The sequence below is a fragment of the Eriocheir sinensis genome, chromosome 7 (assembly GCF_024679095.1).
Source record: "Eriocheir sinensis breed Jianghai 21 chromosome 7, ASM2467909v1, whole genome shotgun sequence".
Classification (NCBI taxonomy): domain Eukaryota; kingdom Metazoa; phylum Arthropoda; class Malacostraca; order Decapoda; family Varunidae; genus Eriocheir; species Eriocheir sinensis.
Window position 1 is genome coordinate 996,160 of NC_066515.1, and position 26,965 is coordinate 1,023,124.

The window sequence follows — 26,965 nt, forward strand, 5'->3', positions numbered from 1 at the left end:
CAGCAAAGTGTGCCTTCCCAAGTTTCGTCAGGTACCTATTTAACGTCCAGCCCGAAAGGAAGGATGAACAGCTGGGTTAGCTGCACGTCCACTGCCCAGAGCAGGATTCGAACCCGGGCCTGGCGATAGTAGTATAGCTATTTAAATGTGCAAACGTGTAAGTACGCACTAAACACTTCTCAAAGAGCTAAGGTACTAAACACTGCACGGGTTTATGGGTATGTAGGTACTCGCAATTTTTTGTTTCCCTCCTAAAATAATCGGTATGGCGTTTATCCATCTTCCAGTCAGAAGGCACCGTCACTCTTCGGAAGACACTGGATAGAGGTAGAAATATTTCGCCTTTTGTTTCTTTAATTGTTCAGGATAATTTCATACTATCGTATCCTGGATTTCATTTGTTTTAAGACATTGGAGTGCAATATATATTCACCAGTGCTTATTTCAAAATCGAAGGAGGGATAGAAAGAGAGAGAGAGAGAGGGGGGAGGGGGCTGTGGCGGCGTCCGGCAAGGCATCACCCCAGGAACACTGTCCGAAGAACTGATCTTCACCAGCCGGGAAACGGTGACCTTCAGGCTATTGTCTGGTGCTTTTAGTTATGAGATGAGGCTGCCTTCCCTGCCTATGTCCGAAGGGCAGTAACCTTTCATGATTGAGGAGCCATCTTTTATTGATTTACTATCTATTGTTTACACTTAACATGGTCCTCGGGTCACTCAGAGGGACATTGGGGAAGCATACAGCATCACTCAGCGATTCAGGACATGAGCCGACAATATCAGTTTGAAAACAACTGAATTATTGAACAAGTTTCTTCAGCAAACAGAGTGCATTCACGAACTGACTAAGCATCACTACCATGAATTGTCTCATATATATATATATATATATATATATATATATATATATATATATATATATATATATATATATATATATATATATAGATATATATATATATATATATATATATATATATATATATATATATATATATATATATATATATATATATATATATATATATATATATATATATATATATATATATATATATATATATATATATATATATATATATATATATATATATATATATATATATATATATATATATATATATATATATATATATATATATATATATATATATATATATATATATATATATATATATATATATATATATATATATATATATATATATATATATATATATATATATATATATATATATATATATATATATATATATATATATATATATATATATATATATATATATATATATATATATATATATATATATATATATATATATATATGTTGGGTGAAGGTACATACAGGGGAGATACAAGGAGATATAAGGATACATATCTATACACTGGCCTAGTGCGTACAAGGAGGAAAAGCTAGGGAAAAAACAGAGGTAAAGGAGGAGGTAGAAAGTTGCCGAGCGGTTACGGCACTGCTATTTTTCTCATTTAGTTTGAGAAGTTGATTGTAGGAGGTAACATTTAGCAAAAGAATTTGGAGATGGGACTACACTCTCTTACCAGCCTAACATATATACATAAACTTAATCGCGGGTTACACACGTTGGTAGCGATTTACATAAAAATAATACAAAAATTTGTTAAAATTAACTTCACGGTATGCATGTACACGGTAAACTTAGGTAAGGAGGATGAGGTCATGCCGGAGGATATGGTTACATAATAAGGTTTACAGGAGACATGTAATGAAGAGATGAGAAAAAATAATGGACACAAGGGAAAATACACTTAAGGGGAAGAGGGAGTGATGAGAAAATACGAACACAGGATAAAATACATTGATATGGGGAAGATACGTGAGGCGTCGGCGTTGAGGCGGACGATATGTATATGGGAGGGTTGGTGAGAAATGCGATGTGGTGAGTAAGTATTAGTACATCACATCCTGGCAAGAGGGGGTAGCGTGCGGACGTACTAGAAAGCAGATGTGTGAGCTCAGGGTGTCAAAGTGAGATGGTGAGAAAGGGGGCGTGAGCGTGTTATTTATATCTCGGGGCAGGATTATGGTTCGCCTCCACGGCGAGGAGACTCCGCGGAAACCACGAATGACTCCTGCCTGGGGCTTCTCTGTGGAGGTCCCGAAGGGCCTGGAATTGCTCCCAGCCCTCCGTCTCCATCCGGGTCCATATATTGACTGACATCTGATGTAGCAGGATGTTTATGGGAGGGATGCCAGCCTCCTCGTGGAGGGAACGCGTGGTCCGGAAATCTACTAACCTTACGCTGAGGGCAAAGCGTAGTGCCGCGTTCTGCACCCCCTGGAGCCGACTGAGGGCCGTCGCACTTAGCCCATGGGTGGGAATGGGCGGATAAGTGAGGACAGGGATCACCAAGGACTTAACGAGATGCAGTTTTATCCTGGGTTCGAGATCCCGGAAGCGATACAACATGGTCAGCGCCGCCCTCGCCCGCGCCGCCCTCTCGGTGACGTGGGATATATATATATATATATATATATATATATATATATATATATATATATATATATATATATATATATATATATATATATATATTGTAGCACTGTTCCGTAGTGCTTTCCCTCCTTTCTGTCCTTCGTCTCTATTTTCCAACTGATGTAAACGTTCAATACTTTTTATTTTATTTTTCAGTTCCACCATCTGGCGAGCGGCCTCTCCTTGGCTCTTACTACGCAAGTATATTTGTTTTGTTCTTGTATGTCACTATTTTTGTAAATCTAAAGTGCTTTGTTATATATATATATATATATATATATATATATATATATATATATATATATATATATATATATATATATATATCCTAACCTTCAGTAGGAGTAGGTAGGAAGACACCTACCGAACGGGCGTGAGCTACTCCCGGTGAGGATATATGGGAAGCGAGGAGGGTGCTGAAGCCCTTCGAAGACCCTTCCCATGTCTTCACTAACCGTTTCCCTTTTGTCTCATCAACACCAGAGAGCAGTTCAGCATGCTCTCTAAAGACAGTTCCTCTCTCTTTCTACACCACACTACATTCACACAACACACACACCTTTTCCCAAAATTCAAAATTCAAAATGGCTAACGAAAACACCGCCTCGGAGTCCCCGCCTGGGGTGGGGGGTGATCATATATTCCCCCAGGGAGGACTCCCCTTCTGGCTGCCGACTTGAGAGGCGTCCTGATAACTCCTCGAACCTCCTCCTTATCAATTTCTGCAACATTCGCGGCCTTCGTTCTAATTTTCATTCTGTGGAACACCATCTCTCCTCCTCTAAACCTCACCTTCTCTTCCTCACCGAAACACAGGTTTCTGAGGCTACTGACAGCAACCTCTACTCTGTTCCCTCCTACTATCTCTATCCTAAATTTCAATATAAAGCTGGATGTTGCGCCTACGTGCGCAACGACATCACTTGTTCTCGTGCCCACGACCTTGACTCTTCTGAATTTTCCACCATCTGGCTAAGACTTCATTGTCATTCTATTACTAAATACATATGTGCTGTTTATCTCTCGTCTAACTCTACTAACTATGTAAAATTCTTTGACTATTTGAACTCTAAAGTAGAGCACATTTTGACTCACTCTCCCTTTGCTGAAATCTCCATCTTGGGAGATTTCAACACCACCAGTTTTGGCTTTCATCCTCTTTCACTGACCAGCCTGGTGAACAAGCCTACAACTTTGCTCTCCTCAACGATCTAAATCAGTTGGTTCAGCACCCTACTCGTGTTCCCGACCGTCTTGGAGACAGGCCCAACATTCTAGACCTCTTCCTTACCTCTAATCCTTCTGCTTACTCTGTCAAACTGTTCTCTCTGTTGGGCTCCTCCGATCATAACCTTATTTCTGTATCCTGTCCTGTCGCCCCTGTACATCCTCTGAACCCACCGAAGAGGCGATGCTTCTGGCATTTTGCTTCAGCTCGGTGGGACGACCTGAGGATGTACTTTTCCGATTTCCCGTGGAATGATTACTGCTTCCAGGAGAGAGACCCCTCTGTGTGTGCTCAGCGCATCACAGAGGTGATTGTCTCTGGAATGGAGGCATACATTCCACGTACTTTCTCTACTCCTCATGCTAAAAAGCCTTGGTTTAATCATGCTTGTTCTCGTGCTATTAAAGAGAGAGGCAGCTCACAAAAGGTTCCAGAGCCTTCGAACTCCCGCTAACTTTGATCTTTACATTTCAGCCCGGAATCGTGCCAAATCTATTCTCCGGCTTACCAAAACTTCTTTCATTAATAGAAAATATCAACACCTTGCTTCTTCTAATTCTTCCCGTGACTTCTGGCATCTAGCCAAAAATATCTCCTCGAATTTCACTTTTTCCTCTTTCCCTCCTCTCCTTAACCCTGACAGCAGCACTGCCGTCTCATCTGTCTCTAAAGCTTAACTCTTCGCTCAAACTTTCTGTAAGAACTCCACCCTGGACGATTCTGGGCATATTCCTCCTACTCATCCCCCCTCCGACTCCTTTATGCCTGTTATTAAGATTCTTCCAAATGATGTTTTCTATGCCCTCTCTGGCCTCAACTCTCAGAAGGCTTATGGACCTGATGGAGTGCCTCCTATTGTCCTTAAAAACTGTGCTTCTGTGCTGACACCCTGCCTAGTCAAACTCTTTCGTCTCTGCCTATCAACATCTATCTTTCTTTCCTGCTGGAAGTATGCCTTTGTGCAGCCTGTGCCTAAGAAGAGTGACCGTTCCAATCCCTCAAACTACCGCCCTATAGCTTTTCTTTCCTGTCTATCTAAAGCTTTTGAATCAATCCTTAACCGAAAGATTCAAAAGCACCTTTCCACTTCTAACCTTCTATCTGATCGCCAGTATGGATTCCGCAGGGGGCGTTCTACTGGCGATCTTCTTGCTCTCTTAACTGACTCTTGGTCATCCTCTCTTAGCCGTTTCGGTTAAACTTTCTCTGTTGCGCTAGACATATCGAAATCCTTCGATAGAGTCTGGTAACAGTCTTTGCTTTCTAAACTGCCCTCTTTCGGATTCTATCCCTCTCTCTGTTCCTTTATCTCCAGTTTCCTTTCCGGCCGTTCTATCTCTGGGGTGGTAGACGGTCACTGTTCTTCCCCTAAACCTATCAACAGTGGCGTTCCACAGGGCTCTGTCCTATCACCCACTCGCTTCCTGTTATTCATCAATGATCTTCTTCCTATAACAAACTGTCCTGTCCACTCATACGCCGACGACTCCACTCTGAATTACTCAACTTCTTTCAATAGAAGACCCTCTCAACAAGAAGTACACAACTCCAGACTGGAGGCTGCAGAACGCTTAACCTCATACCTTGCTATCATTTCCGATTGGGGTAGAAGGAACCTTGTGTCCTTCAATGCCTCAAAAACTCAATTTCTCCACCTATCAACTCGACACAATCTTCCAAATACCTATCCCCTATTCTTCGACAACACTCAGCTGTCACCGTCTTCAACACTAAACATCCTCGGTCTATCCTTAACTCAAAATCTCAACTGGAAACTTCATATCTCCTCTCTCGCTAAATCAGCTTCCTCGAGGTTGGGCGTTCTGTATCGTCTCCGCCAGTTCTTCTCCCCCGCGCAGTTGCTATCCATATACTGGGGCCTTGTCCGCCCTCGTATGGTGTATGCATCTCACGTGTGGGGAGGCTCCACTCACACAGCTCTTCTGGACAGAGTGGAGTCTAAGGCTCTTCGTCTCATCAGCTCTCCTCCTCCTACTGATAGTCTTCTACCTCTTAAATTCCGCCGCGATGTTGCCTCTCTTTCTATCTTCTATCGATATTTCCACGCTGACTGCTCTTCTGAACTTGCCAAGTGCATGCCTCCCCTCCTCCCGAGGCCCCGCTGCACACGACTTTCTACTCATGCTCATCCCTATACTGTCCAAACCCCTTATGCAAGAGTTAACCAGCATCTTCACTCTTTCATCTCTCACGCTGGTAAACTCTGGAGCAATCTTCCTTCATCTGTATTTCCTCCTGCCTACGACTTGAACTCTTTCAAAAGGAGGGTATCAGGACACCTCTCCTCCCGAAATTGACCTTTCTTTCGGCCGCCTCTTGATTTTTTTGGGGGGAGCAGCGAGTAGCGGGCTTTTTTTTATTATTTTTTTTGTGTGCCCTTGAGCTGTCTCCTTTGTTGTAAAAAAATAAAAAAAAATATTGTCACTTCTTGGTTTAAGTAACATGTATTATGTCATTTCCTTTGCCTATTCTCTCATCAACTTGTAAGTTTTCTCAGTCCATGTAGTGACGCTAGTAGCAATCCCTCTTTCCCTCTTCCGGCACCTCTCATTGTTGATGTCTCACTCACATGTGCCATGACGGGGAGAACGCACTGATGGAAAACTAGTCGCTCTTAACACACAGCTAGAGAGCCCCTCAGTTTATATCGTTTTCCAAAAGCAATCCAGCCCTGTCCCATTCTTGTTTTACTTCCGCTTTCAGTGAAGGATTTGCTTATACATACTGTTATATGCTGCACTTCACCTCTAGGCCCACTCATCTTCGTAGACTTCCGGAAAGCCTTCGACCTCTTTGACCACACCACCGTCATCACCAAAGCCATCAGCCTCCAGCTTCACCCCAACCTGGTGTCCAGGCTCTCTAACTTCCTCTCCCTCAGGAGTCAGGTCGTAAGGCATCAGGGAGCGACCTCCCCCCCTCAGCACCTCACTTGCGGGGTCCCCCAGGAGACCAGGATGGTACCATTATGCTTCCTGATGCTTTTAAATGACGCCATGACGGACACCAGTGCTCGGTGGAAAATGTGGACGACACCACCCTTGCCACCACCATTTACAAAGAAAACCCGGATTACAGCCACCTCCAGCTCCTCCTTGACCGCCTCCACACTTGGACCACCGACAACTAAGTCACCCTCAACACCAACAAGATTACAGTAATGCACATTCACACCTCCTCAGACACCCTCTCCCCTCCCTGTGTCTCCATCGACGGCCGTCCCCTCCAGGTGGATCAGTCTGTCAAGCTCCTCGGCCTCACCATTGACAACAAACTGACGTGGGGCCAACACGTCAGCAGCCTCATAACGTCAGCCACATACCGACTATACCTCCTCCGAAGACTGAAGAAGCTGGTCAGGACACCAGTGCGTGAGCTGGCGAGTGTATACTCCCTCGGCTCACGTACGCGTCCCCAGCTTGGTCATCTTCCCTCAACGCCACTTAACGCCATCAACTCGAGCGGGTGCAGAAACGGGCGGTGCGGCTAATCCTGGGGACCGGTTACACCACCTACCAGGAGGCCCTCCCCGCCCTACACCTCACCACCCTTCAGTTCGCCACCAAACTCCTCCACCACCCACGACACAGGAACCTGCTCCCCTCGGTAGCTCCCCCTCCCCGCTACAATGTCCGACACCACAACAAGCTGCTCCCCATACGTGCGCGCACAGACAGATACAAGAAAAGTGCAATACCGACAATAGTGAAAATCCTCAACACATAGACACTTTACCTTTAAGTTAATTTTAAGTTTGTAATTTTAATGATCTCCCTATATAATATAATATGTATATTTTCAGCTCTCGAGCTGCATATTCCTTAATAAACCAGATATTATTATTTATTATTATTATCAAAAGTGCAATATCATTGTTTCCTACTCGAGTTCATTTATTTATCGAAATAAGAATATTTTATAATCTCTTCTCAAGTTGAAATACTTGTACATGTCTTAAGGATTTCTACAAAAAGTTTCGAATCACACTTAGCATTGCTACACTTTCCAGTGAGTTAATATTCATTCTCATTGTGAACGAATGCCAAAGTGGTTTTCTATGGTAAATTATTTTATGAGTTTTACAGAACTTTCAAGTCGTAGAAAGGAGGAAATACAGACGAAGGAAGGCTGCTCCTGAGTTAATATTAACAGGCATGCAAGAATGAGGAATTTGGCAGCACAGAGGTGGACGTGTGAAGACTGTCGTGTGTAGGGAGGCCGCAGGAAAGGTAGAGGCATGCAGTTAGCAGTTTCAGAGGAGCAGTTAGCCTGAACATGATCGAGGTTTATAAATGGATGAAGGGCTTTAATAAGGGAGATATTCATAAGGTTTTGTTGGTAAGAGAACCGGGTAGGACACGAAGTAATGGGTTTAAACTGGATAAATTCAGATTCAACAGGGACATAGGCAAAAATTGGTTTACCAACAGGGTTGTGGAGGAGTGGAATAGGCTTAGCAGTCATGTGGTGAGAGCCAATACAATTGTCACATTCAAAAATAGATTAAATAAATTCATGGACAGCGATACTAGGTGGGGTTAGATACACGGGAGCTTAGGGTCAAAGGAACTGCCTTGTATAGGCCTACCGGCCTCCTGCAGATTCCAACGTTCTTTTGTTCTTATGTTAACATGACGATAAAAAGATAAAAAGTGATGTAACTCTGCGGCGGACTGTCAGAAAGCGGAGGGGAGCTGATGTTGCACGATTTATTGCAAGATGCAGTCGCCGCACTGCAAACAGGATGCACAGCTGAGATCGAGGAGCTATCCTACGGGAAGGGTACCAGTTCTGTAACATGGTGAGAACATAACCAAGAATATGAAATGAGACAGCGATGAGGTGAATGGTTCCTTTAATATCGTGATTGAATAATCGATGAATTCGTCGCTCAGCTCACTGAGGGCGTGTTGAGGTATATAAGAACTCTTGCGGGAGATGTGACTTACAGCTTCCACAGGCAGGATGGCGGCCACTTCAGCTCGACTTCTGCTGGTGCTGTGCGCCGTAAGTATATAGAGGCAGAATGGGGTTTTGTTTTGAATTATATTGTGTCTGGAAAATCTACATTACCTCCTACTAACTGACGTACGCATACGCTGCAAGACACGAGTACAGGAGCGAACCTAACCAGTTCAGCCTAGGCAATATCTCTTAACTTGGCACCACGACAGGCGGTGGAGTGGAGCAAACTGAACAGATATGTAGTTGAGGCAAACACGACTGAAAATATAAAAAGGAGCTTAGGCTTAGTTATTGCACTCCCAGGAACTGTCATGTGTAGGACGTTTGTCCTCTTGTCTAGACGGGGGCTCGCGTCCCCCCCCCCCCGCCGCCACAGGCTGGGATTTTTCAGTCACCTCTGAGTGGCCTAAAACTACCCACATGCTGTCCTGAAGACCAACTATTAACCCGGACTCTCGATTCTCTTTCTAAAGAGAGGATCAAAGAAGAGCTCCGCAAGATGGCGCCACTATAAACTCTTGCCTGCGCCATAACGGACTGGGGCCGAGCATCAGGCCCCACCAAGAAAGCCTACCGGCTCCGTAGGCAGAAACCCATGAAAAAAGCTCTACCGTTGAAATTGAAGGTCTGCATGAAAATCATCCACGGAAATGTCTATTATGAATATAACGGTAAGGTGAGGAAGAATGAGTCTTAATAGGGATACCAAGAGGAAATTAAGATTTTAATGAGTAACTGAGCGAAACATAGTGCAGATTGTTTTAGGGGAAAGTAACAAAATAAGATAAAGTTAGTGAAAGGGAAAAAAAATGGGAATATGAGAGGGAGTAATGGTATGCATGCAGACGATGTGAGGCAGTTAGATATATTTATATAAAGAAGGTACTTTGAGGAGCTGAAGAATGAGAGGATCGGAAACGGAAGTAATTCAACACCTTTAGGATTGGTAGCATGTAGGAGCCGTGCGCAGGAACAGAGTATTATAGAAAGGTGGGGTAAGGAGCGTAGAAGAAAGCATCAGAGTTTGCAAAGTTTGTGTGGTATAACTGCTGAAATGCCAAATTTTTATTTGTCTATTTGTCTACATCTCCGACACCTTGCTCCCTCCCGGGAACTTCCATCCAGGGGGTGGCCGCGGCAGGAGTGTCTCCATCTCTCCCTGTTCTGACACTCCCTCTCGGCACATTCATTCCTGCTACTCCCAACTCTTTCTCTCCCATACTCGCTCACCCATTGATCCACTTCACAGGTGGTCTTCCCCTGACACCCCCTCCCTCAATCCTTCCCTCATACACTCTCTTCACAAATTCATTTTCCTTTATTCTCATCACGTATCCAAACCATCTCAGCGTGCCACGCTTCTCCCACTCAACCACTCCACAACCTCTCTTCGCTGTTCCGTACCAAACCGCTCATATACCCTTGCATTACTTTCTCCTTCCCATCCTAACACACCACATGCACCTCTTATATAAATCATTTCCTCTCCTCGTATTATCGATTTCTGTGCAGCATTTCATGTCCACGTTTCTGACGCATACGACAGATTTGGCAGGATAATAATGCTCCATATTCCCCCCTTTACCCCCACGCCGACACTTCCTCCTCTCATAACACACTCCAACGCACCTACCACCTGTCTGCCCTTCAATACTGTTTATATATCTATTTATCTATATTTCATGGAGGCATAACTTTCATTATATATATTATTGCTTTCAATTTTACTCGTGACAGAGATTATGTGTTTAAATTACACTAGAATTGTGCTCAGTTACGAGAAACCATAGAAATATTACCAGTGTATCAATGAATGCAAAGATAACTCCAGAATGTTTCGTGGGTCATATATATATATATATATATATATATATATATATATATATATATATATATATATATATATATATATATATATATATATATATATATTTATATTTTTTTTTTTTTTTTTTTTTTTTGGTAGACATTTTGTCAAGTTGGTGAAGGTGAGTAGGGAAAATCAAGAGTCAAATCAGAAGTTTATTCCTGACTAGTTTCGCTTGGTACAGCTTCTTCAGAGAATTCCTCTGAAAAGCTGTATATATATATATATATATATATATATATATATATATATATATATATATATATATATATATATATATATATTAGCAAAATAATCGAAGCGTAATTCATAACAACGGTGGGTCTGGCCAGGAAGTCTACGGCGGATTGGCATGGCCCACGGTGCTATGGACTCGCTCAGCCAGAGATTTGGCGTTGTCGATACCTGTGTAGAACGATAAAGATCCGGATCTTCAAGTCCCATGTGATCCCTGTCTTACTCTATGGCTGTGAGACATGGACAGTAATTAGACATTTAGAGAGGCGGATTGATGCCTTTGGTAGTAAGTGCCTACGCAGAATGCAAGAGTTAACCAGCATCTTTCCTTTTTCATCCTCGCTGCTGTAAGCTCTGGAACAAATCTCCTTCATCTGTATTTCCTCCTGCCTACGACTTGAACTCTTTCAAGAGGGAGGTATTCACCTCTCCTCTCTCCCGACTTCTTACTTTTCTTCTTTGGATTTTCTTTTGATTCTTTTTTAGCAGCTTTTTTTTTTTTTTTTTATTTTTGTTTCTTTTGTTTGTTTGAGCTGTCTCTAAAAAAAAAAAAAAAATCATGGGATATCGCTGGAATGACTTTGTGTCAAACCGGCGATTACTCCGTGAGACTGATTCGACATATATTACCTGCATAGTCCGTTAACGCCAACTCCGGCTATACGGGCACGTGGCACGCTGCCTAGAAGCCGACCCTGCTCAACGGGTTGTCTCTGTAAGAGACAATCCGAAGTGGAGGAGGCCAAGGGGACGCCCACGAAGTTCGTGATTTGAGCAAGTCGATAGATCTTGCCAGGAAGTACTCAGGATGGGAAGGAGACCTGCATGGAGACTTGCCCAGAGGGACTCCCGGACTTGGCGTCGCAGGGTGGGTGAGGCGACGTGCCCCCCGGCATATGTTCCCATAGATTGATTGATTGAAAATAATTAAAATTGACTAGGCCCACTACTCTCGCTTGAGACACAAAAAGAGTTCCTCCATCAAGTTTGTACCCCTCATGTGGTGATGTTAGGTGCGCCCATTCTCATGGCCGCTTCTTCACGCCCTCTCGCAGCTCTGCTACTTCCCTGGTCCGCATATATATATATATATATATATATATATATATATATATATATATATATATATATATATATATATATATATCTATATATATATATATATATATATATATATATATATATATATATATATATATATATATATATATATATATATATATATATATATATATATAACATGTGGCCTATAGCGCCGGTAGGCTATTCCTTAGGGGCTTGATGGTCGGCCCGAGCCCGTCATGGCGCAGGCAATTGTTTATAGTGGCGCCATTATTATTAGCTCATGCTGCCCCCCGGAGCTCATTCTTGATTTCACTTGCACAGCTTCTTCTAGAGTCCGGGTTGATGGGTGGTCTTCAGGACAGCATGTGGGTAGTCTTACGGCCGTACCATAAGGCAGCCTCCTCGACTATAGAAGCTCTTCAGCCATTTTCTCCTACCATAATCTTCGAGGGGCCCTCTCCGTAAGCGAAGGAAAGGTGTTGACGGCCGAAATTGTTGGAGTCTGGCAAGGGGTCGAGATAGGCACATCTTCGTCAGCCCTTCGCATATTTTATGCGTCAATTCTGCATTTCTCTCATTAGTAAAGTAATAAATGATCCAGGAATTATAATAAAACGTATTTGATCTAATATGAATCCGCAAAAGTTTTTTAAATAAATTATTTAAAATGCTGTTTAAGACTTTAGGGTTGTACCATGATTTTTAACCCTTGCCATGTCAACACACATTCATCAACTCAAGGAGGTAGTCTTTTCCTATGGCTCCGATGGGGCTCGATCACTTTTCTATTGGCCCCTTGCTTGACGGGATGGTAGCGAGGGGCAGAGAAGTGACAGCGCCGGGCACATGTGGACTCCTGGCTCTGTGCGTGGAGAGGTGGAAACCATGGCCTTGTGGAAACACGGGCCGCGCAGGGGTGCCAACCCTATCACTCACGCTATGTTCCCAATTAGACCTATATTTGCCTTTCAATCAACCATTTTATTCGTGATTATACATTGAAAAATATGTATGATTACACTAATATATGTAAAATGCTTCAATTATCAATATTTACTAGTAGATATGTTTACAGAGGCTACCAACCCAACGAGGAAGAAGTTCTAGCGGAGGAAGGGCCGAGATAGTACCGGCAGAGGGGACACTGTTTAATTAAGGGAAGAGGAAGAGGAAGGTTTAGAGGCTGCCTAATGGTACGGCCGTCAGGCCACTCGGCGGTGACTGAAAAATCCCAGGTGGTTAGCGGCGGATTCGAACCCGCATCATCCACAACGCGGCGAACGCGGGCCGGCACGCTAACCACTCAGCCACCGTTGCTCAAAGCAAGCACAAAAACCTTAACACACTCTTCTTGAGATATACCCATTTTGACAGAGTTCTGAACAACGTCAAATGTGTACATCATTCACTTCGGATCGCCGGTGGACGTGGCAACAGCGCCTTGTTTAGCATGGCAGAGGATAGGCGCAGGTCGGGGCGAGAGGAACGGTTCAATCTACATTTTTCCTCATTTTACGGTGAACTTGAGGCTATCACTGGGAATTCTTCAGTTGATGACCTGGTCCACACTTTCACAGATACAGTGGTGGCTGCTTGGGCATCGTGAGACTGAAGTTTAGCCAAAAAATAACAAAATATTGGAGTTGTTCTGTTTCTTTCCTCCCTGCTTCACGGCCTCGAACTCAGCTCCTTCACAGATCACAGCCAGAGAGAGAGAGAGAGAGAGAGAGAGAGATTTACAACGAAATATACTCATAAGAGAACGCCAGGAATATGCGTTTGCTAGGACGAGGTGAACATTAATGACGATGATGATAGTGTGAAGAAAAAACAAAGAAGCAGAGGATCAGGTGTGGCGGAGGACAGGTTCAGGGTTAAATCCAACTAAAAACGTTCCATGGCAGATGAAGCCTGACTCGCCTTCACGTCATCCGCTTAGTTTGTTTTCATGCTTTCCTCAGAGTTGGATAATGCTGTTGTGATATTCATGTAGCTGTTTTCTTTTCAGCTCAGCGTAAGAGGCCAAAACCTACGAAAGAATGATGATGAAAGGTGAGTTATTTATTATAGATTTTTTTATTTATTTGTTGGCAAGTGTCTAGTTCTATCCTACTTTATATTGTAAGAGTTAACCAGTATCTTCACTCTCATTCACTCCGTATGTCCTGTGCTTTCATTCTTTTTTTTTATGCCTTTTAAGTATTCGATTCTAGGTCTTGTGTTGTTCAACTTACTAATGCAAGAGTTAACCTGTGTGTGTGTGTGTGTGTGTGTGTGTGTGTGTGTGTGTGTGTATCAATGAGGGTCTCAACGCGCCATTTGTTGTAGATTGCAGTCCCTTTTCCGCCTGCCCTGAGCGGCACAGCGCCTTACTAACATACCGTGACGACAGGATGCGGTGTGCAGCCGAGGGAAGGTTCCCCCACCCAGACAACCAAAAGGCCTATGTCGACTGTGTCCCCGATGTTGAAGGGAATGTTCTTCAAGCGCATGTCGGCTCCTGTATGGACGGCGTCTTCCACCCCGACCTTAAAAAATGTCTTCCTGCTTGCAAGGTGAGGATTTGCAGCGACACAAAAACTAAGGGTATATTTACGGGCATAGTCTTTTTAACATTTCGACGCCCAAGTATACATGTTGGCAAGGCTGTCTTAGGGGCTTTGGGTATTTCCCGAGGTAAGTTTCAGAACCGTTCGGGTAGTTTGACCATTCTTCTGAATAATGAACTTAAAAAGGCCCTTATTAGAACCCGGTTGATCTCGTTTTCGCCCTTTGGAATTAGCTGATATTTGAGTCGCAAGCATCTGAGTGTCAACCTCAACACAGACTCTGCCTTAATATTGTCTAACACCATCCCTTTTTCTTAGTTCTTTTGGTATATATAATAGGTCGTTCTACTTTCTTTTTTTCCATTTACTTTTATTCGAAACACGTTTACATATTTTCATTAATCCTTTATCACTTCATTGTGTATAATTTCATTATGCAAATATGATTTTTATTTATTTTACTATTTATTTAATTCTTTAGTTGTACGAGAGCCATCCAGTGTAATGTGCAGTCTCAGATGAGTGTACGTTAATGTGCGTATGTCTGCAAGTATTTAGATGTAGATTACGATTATAATTTAGTTGGCGAGTTTTGTAATTGCTTGGAAAGGTGGTATTTTGTTTGCACTTCGTTGTCGTTTTTGATAATAATTACATGTCTTGGTCATCTGACGACTCCTAATAATTTTTATAACACTTTTTATCACAGGAAAACCAGAACGCCACTGCCCGCCACCGCAGAGGACGAATGATGGCATGGGAAAAGAACTACAACTCTGTTTGCAGCAAGATACGTAACGGCTTTTCCTGTCTCTCATGCAAAACTCTTGTGAACTGCGTCGCTGGGAGAGCATACACTGAAGAGTGCGATGCGGGTTATAGCTGCGAAAACAGGAACCCATTTCAAGGCGCTGTCTGTTACCCAAGTAGCCCTGTTCACTGCAACTGTGGTAACAAAAGAGAACTGCTCCCAGACCCTTACAATCCTCAAGCCTATCTTGAATGCATGTCAGGTGTTCAAGACCCAGTCGTTCGCTTCTGCCACAGGAACATGATATTTTCCAAAAAGACGTATTCATGCCAGTACCCTGAAAACTATGTGGAGTGCAGCAGACGCGGAGTTTTCCCCAACCCCAAGGACTGCACTGAATACTACAAATGCGTACAGACTATTGGAGGACTGCTTCAGTACACGTTTCAGTGTACTTGTGGCTTTCTGTTTAACGAAATAACGGGGCGTTGTGAAGATCCCTGCAGCTATCAGCCACAAAAGTTTACATGTAAGAGGGAAGGCCGTTTCCCGAACCAGTATGACTGTCGCAGTTACTACGTGTGTACTGCTAAGAGCACCCCCCAGACAGGATTTCGGGAAAGTGTGCGGAGATGCCCTCATGGATTCATCTGGAGCACCGGATCGGTGGCTGGCACAGGTCTCTGTAAACCCGGCAACACCTCTCTTTGTGCCCATCACTTGGTTCCAAGGTGTGCCGTTCCTAAGGGACGAAGCTGTGCAGCCACTCCCACTGTGACGACAGGTGACCTTTCCTCTAATACTGTAACTGAAGCACCAAAGTATTGCAGTTTTTTTAAAATATATCCATATTGTGTAATTATGAAGAATTTAGCATCTGGTCTTTTCTCAGGAGGAAGTTGCATGCAAGGAAGTCCCAACTGTCAGTGTAACTCCGCCACGGGCCAGCTGTCCTGCAGGATGGGACATGTTGCCGACGGAAAGCTCTGCAGAGGTAAGACACTTCTTCCTCTTTTCAATATTTCATTCAGGAAGCAGCATGCTGATCCGGAATTATCTATAGAACTACACACTCGAGTCCACTAACCTCGATTACCCGAATTACAGGCTCCCTGGACGAAGTTCTGAATGATGGACATTCCATTACTTTCGAGAGAGCAGTATAACTTATTCTGTATCAGCTCATCAAATTGCCGATAGATGACCTTCGCGTCGCCAACAAACAACGACGAGCATTGCCTTTAACAACCTCTTGCCCATCGCTCGTTGAATTTCATATTTGTAAAGACATGAAGAGAACTGGGGCCTTCTCTTTTTTTTATTTGCAACTGTTAAAGCCACAGATGCTTGCAGGCAAATAGCAACACTGCCCTTGTCGCTGTAAGGAGAACCAATGATGGTGATATTAGCGCTTGCTGGGGAGACTGGTATTGCTAAACGTGAAACCTAGCACACACAGGACTATTATATAATGAATGAACTGTTACGGGCAATTACTGGAAGATGCACTGTCCCCCTACTTTAATGCATAGACCCAGCAACCACCCACCCACCCCCTGCCTTTTTTTTTTTTTTTACGTTCTAGCTTGTAGCGCCGGTAGGCTTTCTTTAGAGGCCAGGTGGTCGGCCCAAGCCCGTCATGGCGCAGGCAAGTGTTTATAGTGGCACCATCTATTCTTGGCCCAGGCTGCCCCCGGAGCTCATTCTTGATTCACTTGGACAGTTCTTCTGGAGTCCGGGTTGATGGGTGGTCTTCAGGACAGTATGCGGTGACTGAAAAATGCCAGGTGGTAGCGGCGGATTCGAACCCGCGTCGTCCGGAACGCGGCGAACGCGGGACCCGTTCGCTAACCACTCAGCCACCGCCGTCCCTTAGTAACACCATGGCATTGTCATTGCAATGTTCTTTTCAGCTGCATTTTTATGATACACATTTTTTCTCCTTTTTCCTCAAGTGTTAATTTAAATCACATCAAGACAACACTAGATCAATCACTGATTTCCAATATGCTAATACCAGAGAATTTATTTATAGCGTCATTATTTGTTTTGCACCAAGGGAGGCAGCTCAAGGGCAGAAAAAAGTCCGGAAGGGATACAACGCTGCGGCGAAATGCAAGAGGTAGAAAACTGTCAGTAACCGGAAGGGAGTTGATGAGACGAAGAGCCTTTGACTCTACTTTGTCAAGCAGAGCTGTGTGTGTGTGTGTGTGTGTGTGTGTGTGTGTGTGTGTGTGTGTGTGTGTGTGTGTGGAGCCCGACCCAAACATGAGATGCATACTCCATACGCGGGCGGACAAGGCCCCAATATATTGACATCATCTGAGAAGGGGAAACTAACTGAAGACGATACAGAACGTTTACTGATGGGACGTCCAGTTAGCGTGAAACACAGCAGTATTGTTATGTTGCGCCTAGTCGTGAGTTTTAAAGCTCTTAATTAAAGTAAAAAGTTCGCGCACCAGCACGGCTTGTATCAAGACAGTGCAGTGTGCTATTATTTCACGCAAGCGTTTCACTGATAACAACACTCGTCGTTTTGCCCGCCTGTCATCCCCAAAGAGTCCAGGAGGTGTATGAAAGCTTTTTTTCTTTTTCTACACTAACACCAGCCTCAACTCCATCACCAACACCGCCAACCACCTCGCCAACAACAACTTCGACCACAACTCCAACTACTACGACCACAACCCGAGGTACCACAACTCCATCGTCAACCACCAAATCTACATCAACACCGTCAACCACCTCAACAACAACCTCAACCACAACTCCAACTACTACCACAACCCGAGTTACCACAACTACATCGTCAACCACCAGATCTACAACAACACCGTCAACCACCTCAACAACAACCTCAACCACAACTCCAACTACTACCACAACCCGAGTTACCACAACTACATCGTCAACCACCAGATCTACAACAACACCGTCAATCACCTCAACAACAGCTTCAACCACAGCTCCAACTATTAAGACCACTACTACCACAACCCCAGGTACCACAACTACATCGACAACCACCACAGCTACCACAACTATTACAAAAGGTGTGTGATGCATGTAACAGAATGCTTTGAAATCACAAGTTATATAACCCTCAACGGTTTGGTCTTTTCTTGGCATCTCGCACAATGTCTCCAGTCTGTTCTCTTCGCATAGACAATGACGTGCTTAACAGCGCTCCTCTACCTCGTGACGCATTTTCATGCATGATCATTTGACACCAATGTTGCCTAAATTTACGTTTCATACAGCTCAAATTCACTGTAAACCCTCTTTATGACATGCCTCGATGCTTTAACTCTGCATTGATGTAGTTCACATATGCACGTGGAAGTCTAATATTATCTATATTTTCTCATTTTGTTTTCTATATTTGATGTCTTTAATGCCAGTAGGCTCTTTTGTTGGGACTGATGGACGGCCCCATCCCGTTAGTGGCGCGGGGATTGTATTTTAATGGCTGTCATGATATATGAATCTTGCTTGGACCACGATGCCACCCTCCCCCTTAGTGCTCCTCTTATCCAAAGTCGCTTTAGTTGAAGTTAATTGATGATCTGGACAGCATGCGGGTAATCTTCAGCCACTCGGCGATGGTTGAAAATTGCCAGCTGCTTGCGGTGGGGCTTTAACCCTGGTATAAGGGATCACAAAGCCCATGCGCTGACCGGCTATAAAAGAGATGCATCAAGTGATACCGATTAACCAGTATGCTGTTTGCTAGTTATATTTAAAAAAATTCGTACATACACCATGCAGAGGCTTTATGGGATCTCTAAATTCTCCTCCTCCAGAACTAACAGATGTTCCTAATGCACCTTTTGTGTTGTCGTCGAGATGTTTCCACAGCTGATTTAATTAGGGTTCCCAGTTCCCTCATACCATGTAACAATTATTAACCTTCTTAGCAGTAAGCATACAATTACATTTCCTCATCATAACTTTAAATTATGAAAGGAAGAAGTGTGAGCATGGAGGTAAAGAGGGGAATAAGGAACAGATTATCCTGCCAACTCTGTCATATGCATCAAAGACGTGGACATGGAATGCAGCACGGCAATCGAGAATACGTGCAGTGGAAATGAATTATATGAGAGGTGCATGTGGTGTTTCAGGATGGGATGGAGAAAGTAGTGAAAGCATATATGAGCGGTTTGGAATGGGTGTGACAGCATAAGGAGTGGAGTGGTGGAGTGGATGAAGCGTGGTGCGTTGAGATGGCTTGGACACGTGATGAGAATGGGGGAGAATGAATTCGTAAAGAGAATGTATGAGGGAAGGATTGAGGGAGGGGGTGTCAGGGGAAGACCACCTGTGAGGTGGATCAATAGGGTGAGTGAGTATAGGAGCGAAAATGTTGGAATTAGCAGGATTGAGTGTGCTGAGAGGGAGTGCCAGAACAGGGATAGATGGAAACACTTCTGTAGCGGTCACCCCCTGGTGGGAAGTTCCCGCGAACGAGCAGAGCGTCGGAGATATAGATAGATAGATAGACTTTAAAATACAATCACCTGTATCATGTTTTATCTTGCCCACATAATTTATTTCCTTTGGCATTGTTTAATGGGGATTTTTTTACGACCTATCTAACTCGGCAAATGTAACCCGACCATTTGCCACCACAGCACCGCCGCTGGGATGTCGGATAGGCTGGCAGCATTTTGGATCTGCGTGCTACCTTTTTGATAGCAAGTCCAGCCGTAATTGGGATCAAGCTCGCAACTATTGCAGGACACACGGAGGGGACCTCGTCAAAATTACGAGTCGAAGGGAAAACCAGTTCATCGGACGTAAGATTCAATAAGCTGTTTCATTAAAAATCTTAAATTATAAATCTGAATGACAGTAGGTTGTCACCAATTTCAAATAAGTATATTAGAATATTAATGACATAACAATTTTGGTTATATACAAATAATGCTATTTGAGTCAGTTATTTCTGAAATTTTGTTTTATAGACTTGAAAAACTATCCCCTGCTCATACGTTTAATCTTTCTTGGGTTTCCAGAAAACATTAAAAATGTAGTCTGGATTGGTATCAATGACCAAAAAAAGGAGAACGTGTTCGTGTGGACCGATGGCTCAAGACCAGGATACACTGCGTAAGTTAAACAATAATTCAACACTTCTGTTTTAAGCCATTATCTTCACACTTGCCAATGATGTTTCCTTATCCTTCTTACCTCCATCCCTACGCTGCCAATTTTTTTTTTTTAATTTCCTGCCGACTCAATTATGTTGCTGTTCAGGCAGCACTTAACATTCTAACTGCTTTCCCACTAGCTTATATTACCTTTGAGGCAACATTTTATGGCAATGCACTTCACATTAGTGTTTACACGCAGGTTCTGCCAATGTTGGTGTTTCTGTATCAGGGAGTCAATTAGCACAAACTTTACCAAGGTGTGGCAGTCCGTCGAAGATAGTTGCTTCCTCGAGCAGTATTTCCAGGCAAATGTTTGTTTTCTAGGTCTACAAAAAAGGGGGTTGTGTTGCATTTACACTAAAATTAACTTTACACAGTCTTACTGTGAGCTAGTGAGAAATCAGCACACAGAACCCTCTTGTGCGTTTTTCTGCCAATCTGAGCCAAGGCAAGATGCAGCTATAAGCCGACTCCTCAAACAGCCGAATCATCTTCCAGCATCCGGCCTCAACATAGTCATGGTTTGAGAAATAGAGCAGCTCCATGCAGCCCAATACATTTCATACATTCTACTCTTCCTGACGTTTAGATTACATATATTATATTACATATATGCCTGCTGGTGGAATTCACTCGTGAAAGTCAGAACAATGTTTTGCCAGGGATTATATCTTACAAAATATAGCAGTTCAAATGATTGATTACACAAGGTTGCACATTTGATGACAAAAATATGGTGCGGCAGAAAGGAACATAAAATGGGTTCCAAGTCAAGTCCCTTAATATCAGTTTCATATTACATCCATAAAGTCAAAGAAACTATAGGTTGATACTGTAGAACATGAAATCCTTTGAATAAACATACCGATTTAATTGGAAGCCGCGGTAGCCTAGTTAGTAGAGACTCGGGCTCATGGGCGAGACGACCTGGGACCATATTTTTAAATATTTCGGCGCCCAACCAAAGCTTTCGTAGTAGCCCAAGACAAAGCTTTCGTAGGAGTTTTGGGCATTTCCTGGGGTAGTTTAATGACCCTGGTGGTAGTTTGATCCTTATTCTGTACCATGAACGTGGAAAACACTCATGGAAACCAAGTTAATCTCCTTTTCGGCCTTTGGGAATAGTTGACATGAGAGGCTGAGAATACCGACCCTGTGTTCGATTCTCTTTCCTAGCAACTGTTGGAGGGATTGTCTGTGCTTCCCGTTGACCCCTGATACTCGTTCTTCGTTAACCGTACCTCGTTGATTCATGATGCAGGCGATCACATATCATCATCATCACCTATTGACAAAAGAAGAACCTGAATCTTTCAAACGCAGCGTGCCTCTCCACGTTATCTATGGAACACTTTTTATTCCATAAGCTGACGTGAAGGTGATTGGTAAATATTCTACTCCTGACCAACCTCACATATAATAAATAAAAAAATGTGTGCAACAAAACCGCAGCAGGAAGGAGCAAAGGCACGCAGATAGCAAGATAATATGGCAGTATCGATAGACTATAGAAAAGGGAGGAAATTTTGCTGCTGATGAGACAAAAGCTGCTTGTGGAACTGTCCTCAACATTATAAAGTTAGCATCTGGGAAAGTCATGCTTTTTTTTCTTAATTATGGGAAGGAGGAAGCTCAAGGGCGCCAAAGCAATTAATGTTTGGTTGAAGCTTCCGAGGTAGAGAAGCCCGAGTCATTCAGAGGCGTCTTGATACTCCACTCTTGAGGGCGTACACGCCGTAGGCAGTTACAGGATTAGATAGAAAAGTCTGTTGGAAAAGAAATTATTTAATGAACAATAAGAAGAGTGTGAGACAACAGAGCCTTGCGAAACACCACGATGTATAGGTTTAAGAGTAGTACAGTTACCATCTACTTCAGCAGAGACGGACAGACCTGAGGAAAACTGGGGATTAAAGTACAGAGAGAGGGATAGAATCCGTAAGAGAGTAGTTTAGGAAGCATAGATTTGTGCCAGACTGTCCAAAGCTTTCGAAATATCCAAGCCGCAAGTTTCACCCCAACGGCTAAGAGAGGATGAGCTGGAGTAAGTTAGGAAAGCAAGATCATTATAAGAAGGACCCTTTCGGAATCCGCACTAGTGATCAGAGAGGTCAAAAGTTGATAGATACTTGAAAAATTTCCTGTGAGGGATAGTTTCAAAAGGTTTATAAGAAAAGAAAGCAAAAATTTAGGGTGATACTTTGAAGGATTAGAGCTGCCACCCTTTTTAGGCACAGGTTACATGTACACGTACTTCCACAATAGGTGATCATGCACAAATGGGGCACGGTGCTTCACTCTCCCGCCGCCTCCACCCCCTCCACGGTTCCACCGAGCAAGGCCAAACGCAGTTACCTTTCCCACTCCAAGCCACTCTTGGCAGGACCGATCAACCTGCCCTAGCCATGAGTTGCTTGGGGAACTTCGTCTCTTCCACTCAGCGTTGTCTCGTACATAAACAATCCTATGAAGAAGATGGACGTCCGGTAAGCGTGCCGCGTGCCCATATAGCCGGACTTGGTGGTCCCGGACTAAGCTGGTAAGAAGCCTCTGTTCAATTTTACGAAGCAGTCGCTGGTGTACCACGAAGTCATTCCAGCAATACCCCGTGATCCTGCGAAAGCACTCGATACCAAAGGCATCATCATGCCTCTCCAAGTCACTATTTAATATCCATGCCTCACAGATGTACAGTAAAACAGGGAGCACAAACGACTTAAAGATTCGAATATTTGTCCCCCCCCCTGCAAAAATATCAATAACCGAGCGAGTTCATAATACCGTGGGCCAGGCCAATCCATCGAGTAACTTACTGGCAAGACCCACCATTGTTATGCGGTACACTACCAAAGTGTGTGTGTAAAGGTTGTGCCAGGGGTGACCTATGCGGAGAGTAGTTTCGTGTCATACAGCACTATGAGAGCCATCACCATGACATCTAGCGAATCCGCCAAGAGCAGAGCATCATCAGCAAAAACTAGTTCTCTGATTTTCAGGTGGCCAACAGATGCCCCGCAGCGATTTGATCAATAATTATGCCTAATACACAGCCTATGCCTGTGTTAAAAAGTGGTGAAGTTAGGACGCACCCCTGCCTCACTCCTGAATTAGCAGGGAAGAAGCCGGAAACGTCTTCCTCACACTTCACAGCACTCTCAGTTCCGAAGTGAAGGCCAATCATCAGGTCAATAATCCTCGCAGGAATCCCACAGTTCCGGAGAATGTTCTTAAGTGTTTAGCGATGCATTGTCAAAAGTCTTCTTGAAATCAACATAGGCTGCGAATGACCCCTATCGAAGCTCACGTCGGCGTTCAACAAGGACGCGAAGTGTTAGGAACCGTTCAATTATTGACTTACCAGTCGTGAACCCAGATTGCTCAGGTCTCTGAAACTTAAGCATCAGCAGTAGGTGAGCAAGTACTTTGCATGCTCACTGAAGTGTTATTTCACTGTAATCGTTGTAGTTCTTTCGGTCCTCTTTCTTTGCCGAACAGGGACAACAGACCCCTTTTCCAGTCAGGAGGAGTGGCACCGGAATGTTGCACGGCATACATCACCGCGCGAGACCCATTGATCATGGCTTCATCCTAGGCTTTCAGAATATCTGTGCAGATAATTACAGATCCCAGATCCCTTCAACTTCCTTACAGCCTCTCATCTCCGCAAGAGAGGGTAGGGTTTAATGTATTGGTGGATCAGCACCGCCATCTGTAACCAGCCAGAGGGAACTCTCCGCTTGGCGCTTTGCCTTGTATAACTGCCCTAAGTAGTCGGCCCAACGATCCTGTACCTACCCACATCTGATAACATTTGCACATCAGATGTTAGGATAGTACTGGACTGTGATATGGGTTTGGAGCTGGGCTTCTTTACAACTCGGAAGGCAGGATTTCATGTCGTTGCATTAAGACAACCCTCTACCTCCTCAGCGGGACACCTAACATACCTGTCTTTATCCCTCCTCAGAAGCAGTGACAGTCTGTATCGGTACGAATCCCAAGTCAGCACAACCTTCCTCGACACTCCCCAGTATATATATATATATATATCTATATATATATATATATATATATATATATATATATATATATATATATATATATATATATATATATATATATATCTCTCTCTCTCTCTCTCTCTCTCTCTCTCTCTCTCTCTCTCTCTCTCTCTCTCTCGTGTCTGAAGAGAGAGAGAGAGAGAGAGAGAGAGAGAGAGAGAGAGAGAGAGAGAGAGAGAGAGAGAGAGAGAGAGAGAGTGCACACGTTCACACGTGAATGCTGATGGAGGAGCGGAACATCAAAGTCTCGACTCTAGATAATACGTCTCGTCTTCTCTCTGCTGTTAGTATTTTGTAGTGATATCTTGGTTTAACATGTGTTACATACACATGCTACATTTATTTTCACCTCTTAATTATGAATAAAGCCTCCCTTACACTTCCTGAATAGCAGTGAACCTCTCCGCCACTCACACCCGAACACGACGAACACCGTTCATTCACAACAACACCTGAGTAGTACTACTGCGACGTTGACGGTTGGAGGGAAGGCTTACCACAGTGGGTACAGGAACTCATTTCCGCAGCTGTACCAGAGCCTTCGCACTCCTGCTAACCATGATCTTTTTTTTATTTCTGCCCGGAACCGTCCCAAATCTATTCTTCAACTTACTAAAACCTCTTTCATAAATAGAAAATGTGAAACCTTGCTTTTTGTAATTCTTCCCGTGACTTCTGGCACCTAGCCAAAAATATCTCCTCCAATTTCACTTCTCCCTCTTTCCCTTCTCTCCTTAACCCTGACGGCAGCAGCGCCGTCTCATCTATCTCTAAGGCTGAACTTTTCTCTCAAACTTTCTGTAAGAACTCCATCCTGGACGATTCTGGGCATATTCCTCCCACTCAATCAATCAGTCAATGGGGGCATACGCCAGGGGGCGCGTCGCCTCGCCCACCCTATGACGCCAGGCCCGGGAGTCCCTCCGGGCGAGTGTCCATGCAGGCCCCTTCCCAACCCGAGTACATCCCGGCAGGATCTATCGACTTGCTCAAGCCACGAACTCCGTGGGCGTTCCCTTGGCCTCCTCCACTCAGGATTTTCTCTTACAGAGACAACCCGATGAGCAGGATCAGCTTCCGGAAAACGTGCCACGTGCCCGTATAACCGGAGTTGGCGTTGACGGACTATGCAGGTAATATATGTCGAATCAGTCTCACGGAGTAGTCGCCGGTTTGACACAAAATCATTAAAGCGATATTCCATGATTCTGCGTAGACACTTATTACCAAAGGCATCAATCCGCTTATCCAAGTCCCCATTTAGTATCCATGTCTCACAACCATAGAGTAAGACAGGGAGCACAAGGGACTTTAAGATCTGGATCTTTGTCCTTCTGCACAGAAATCGACAACGCCATATAGTCGTGTTGAGCGAGTCCATAACACCGTGGGCCAGACCAATCCGCCGTAAGACTTCCTGGCCAGACTCACCGTTGTTATGAACTACGCTACCAAGATACGTGAAACTTTCCGAGATCTCAACGTCCTCGCCACACGCATGAACAGACTGTACTGTTTCATCCAGCAAGCCTCCAAACACCTGTACCTTGGTCTTGGCCCAAGAGACCTGGAGTCCCAAGGGCTTCGCCTCCTCGTGCAGTGCCTCGAGAGTCATCACCAAGACCTCCAGCGACTCCGCCATGATTACTGCATTATCAGCAAAAACAAGGTCAGTGACCCTGGTATTGCCGATGGATGCTCCGCAGTGACTCTGGTCCACAACTCTGCCCAGTATCCAGTCAATACAAGTGTTGAAAAGCGATGGGGCAAGAACACAGCCCTGCCTCACTCCCGCATTCACGGGAAAAGCTGGACAAGCCCCCCACACACTTCTCAGCACTCTCTGTCCCAGAATACAGGCCAGTCAGCAGACCAATAGTCCTTGCAGGAATCCCACGCAGTCGCAGAAGATCCCAGAGTGCCTTACGATGCACTGAGTCAGACGCCTTCTTGATTGAGATCGACATAGGCTACAACCATCCCTTGTCGAAACTCACGTCGGCGCTCCACCAGTACGCGAAGCGCTAGGATACGGTCAGTTGTTGACTTGCCAGGCGTGAACCCAAACTGTTCAGGTCTCTGCAACTTCAGCAGCTGGCTGCGAATTCGCATCAGCAATAGGTGGGCAAGTACCTCGCCTGGCACACTGAGCAGTGTAATACCACGGTAGTTGTTGCAGTCCTGGCGGTCCCCTTTCCCTTTCCAGATAGGGACGACCAACCCCCTCTTCCAGTCAGGAGGAATGGTACCGGACTGCCATACGGCAGTCAAGACCGCATGCAACCCGCGGATCATTGCCTCACCTCCAGCTTTGAGCACCTCCGCACTGATGTTACAGGTTGCAGGTGCCTTCCCACCCCTCAACTTGGCCACAGCCTCTCTGACCTCGCCCAGAGAGGGTGGGCTTTCGTCAATGGGTGGGTCAGCATCCGCCACCAGCAACCCAGCAACTGGAAGCTGCCCACGTGCAGGGTCCGCCATGTACAGCTGCTCAAAGTACTCAGCCCAACGAGCCCTCTGCCCATCCATGTCCGACACAAGGCAGCC

The 26,965-nt window shown here is 44.3% G+C and overlaps 1 protein-coding gene across 1 annotated transcript; it reads left to right on the plus strand.

Annotated features, from left to right (window-relative positions):
- Nucleotides 1-8,737: 8,737 nt before the first annotated feature.
- Nucleotides 8,738-18,355, plus strand: LOC126991403 (spore coat protein SP96-like). Its single transcript, XM_050850160.1, has 6 exons — nucleotides 8,738-8,771; nucleotides 13,907-13,950; nucleotides 14,291-14,453; nucleotides 15,157-15,982; nucleotides 16,091-16,192; nucleotides 17,811-18,355. The coding sequence occupies exons 3-6, from the start codon at nucleotides 14,292-14,294 to the stop codon at nucleotides 18,260-18,262; spliced, it is 1,542 nt and encodes a 513-aa protein (XP_050706117.1). The 5' UTR covers nucleotides 8,738-8,771; nucleotides 13,907-13,950; nucleotide 14,291; the 3' UTR covers nucleotides 18,263-18,355.
- The last annotated feature ends 8,610 nt before the right edge of the window (nucleotides 18,356-26,965 follow it).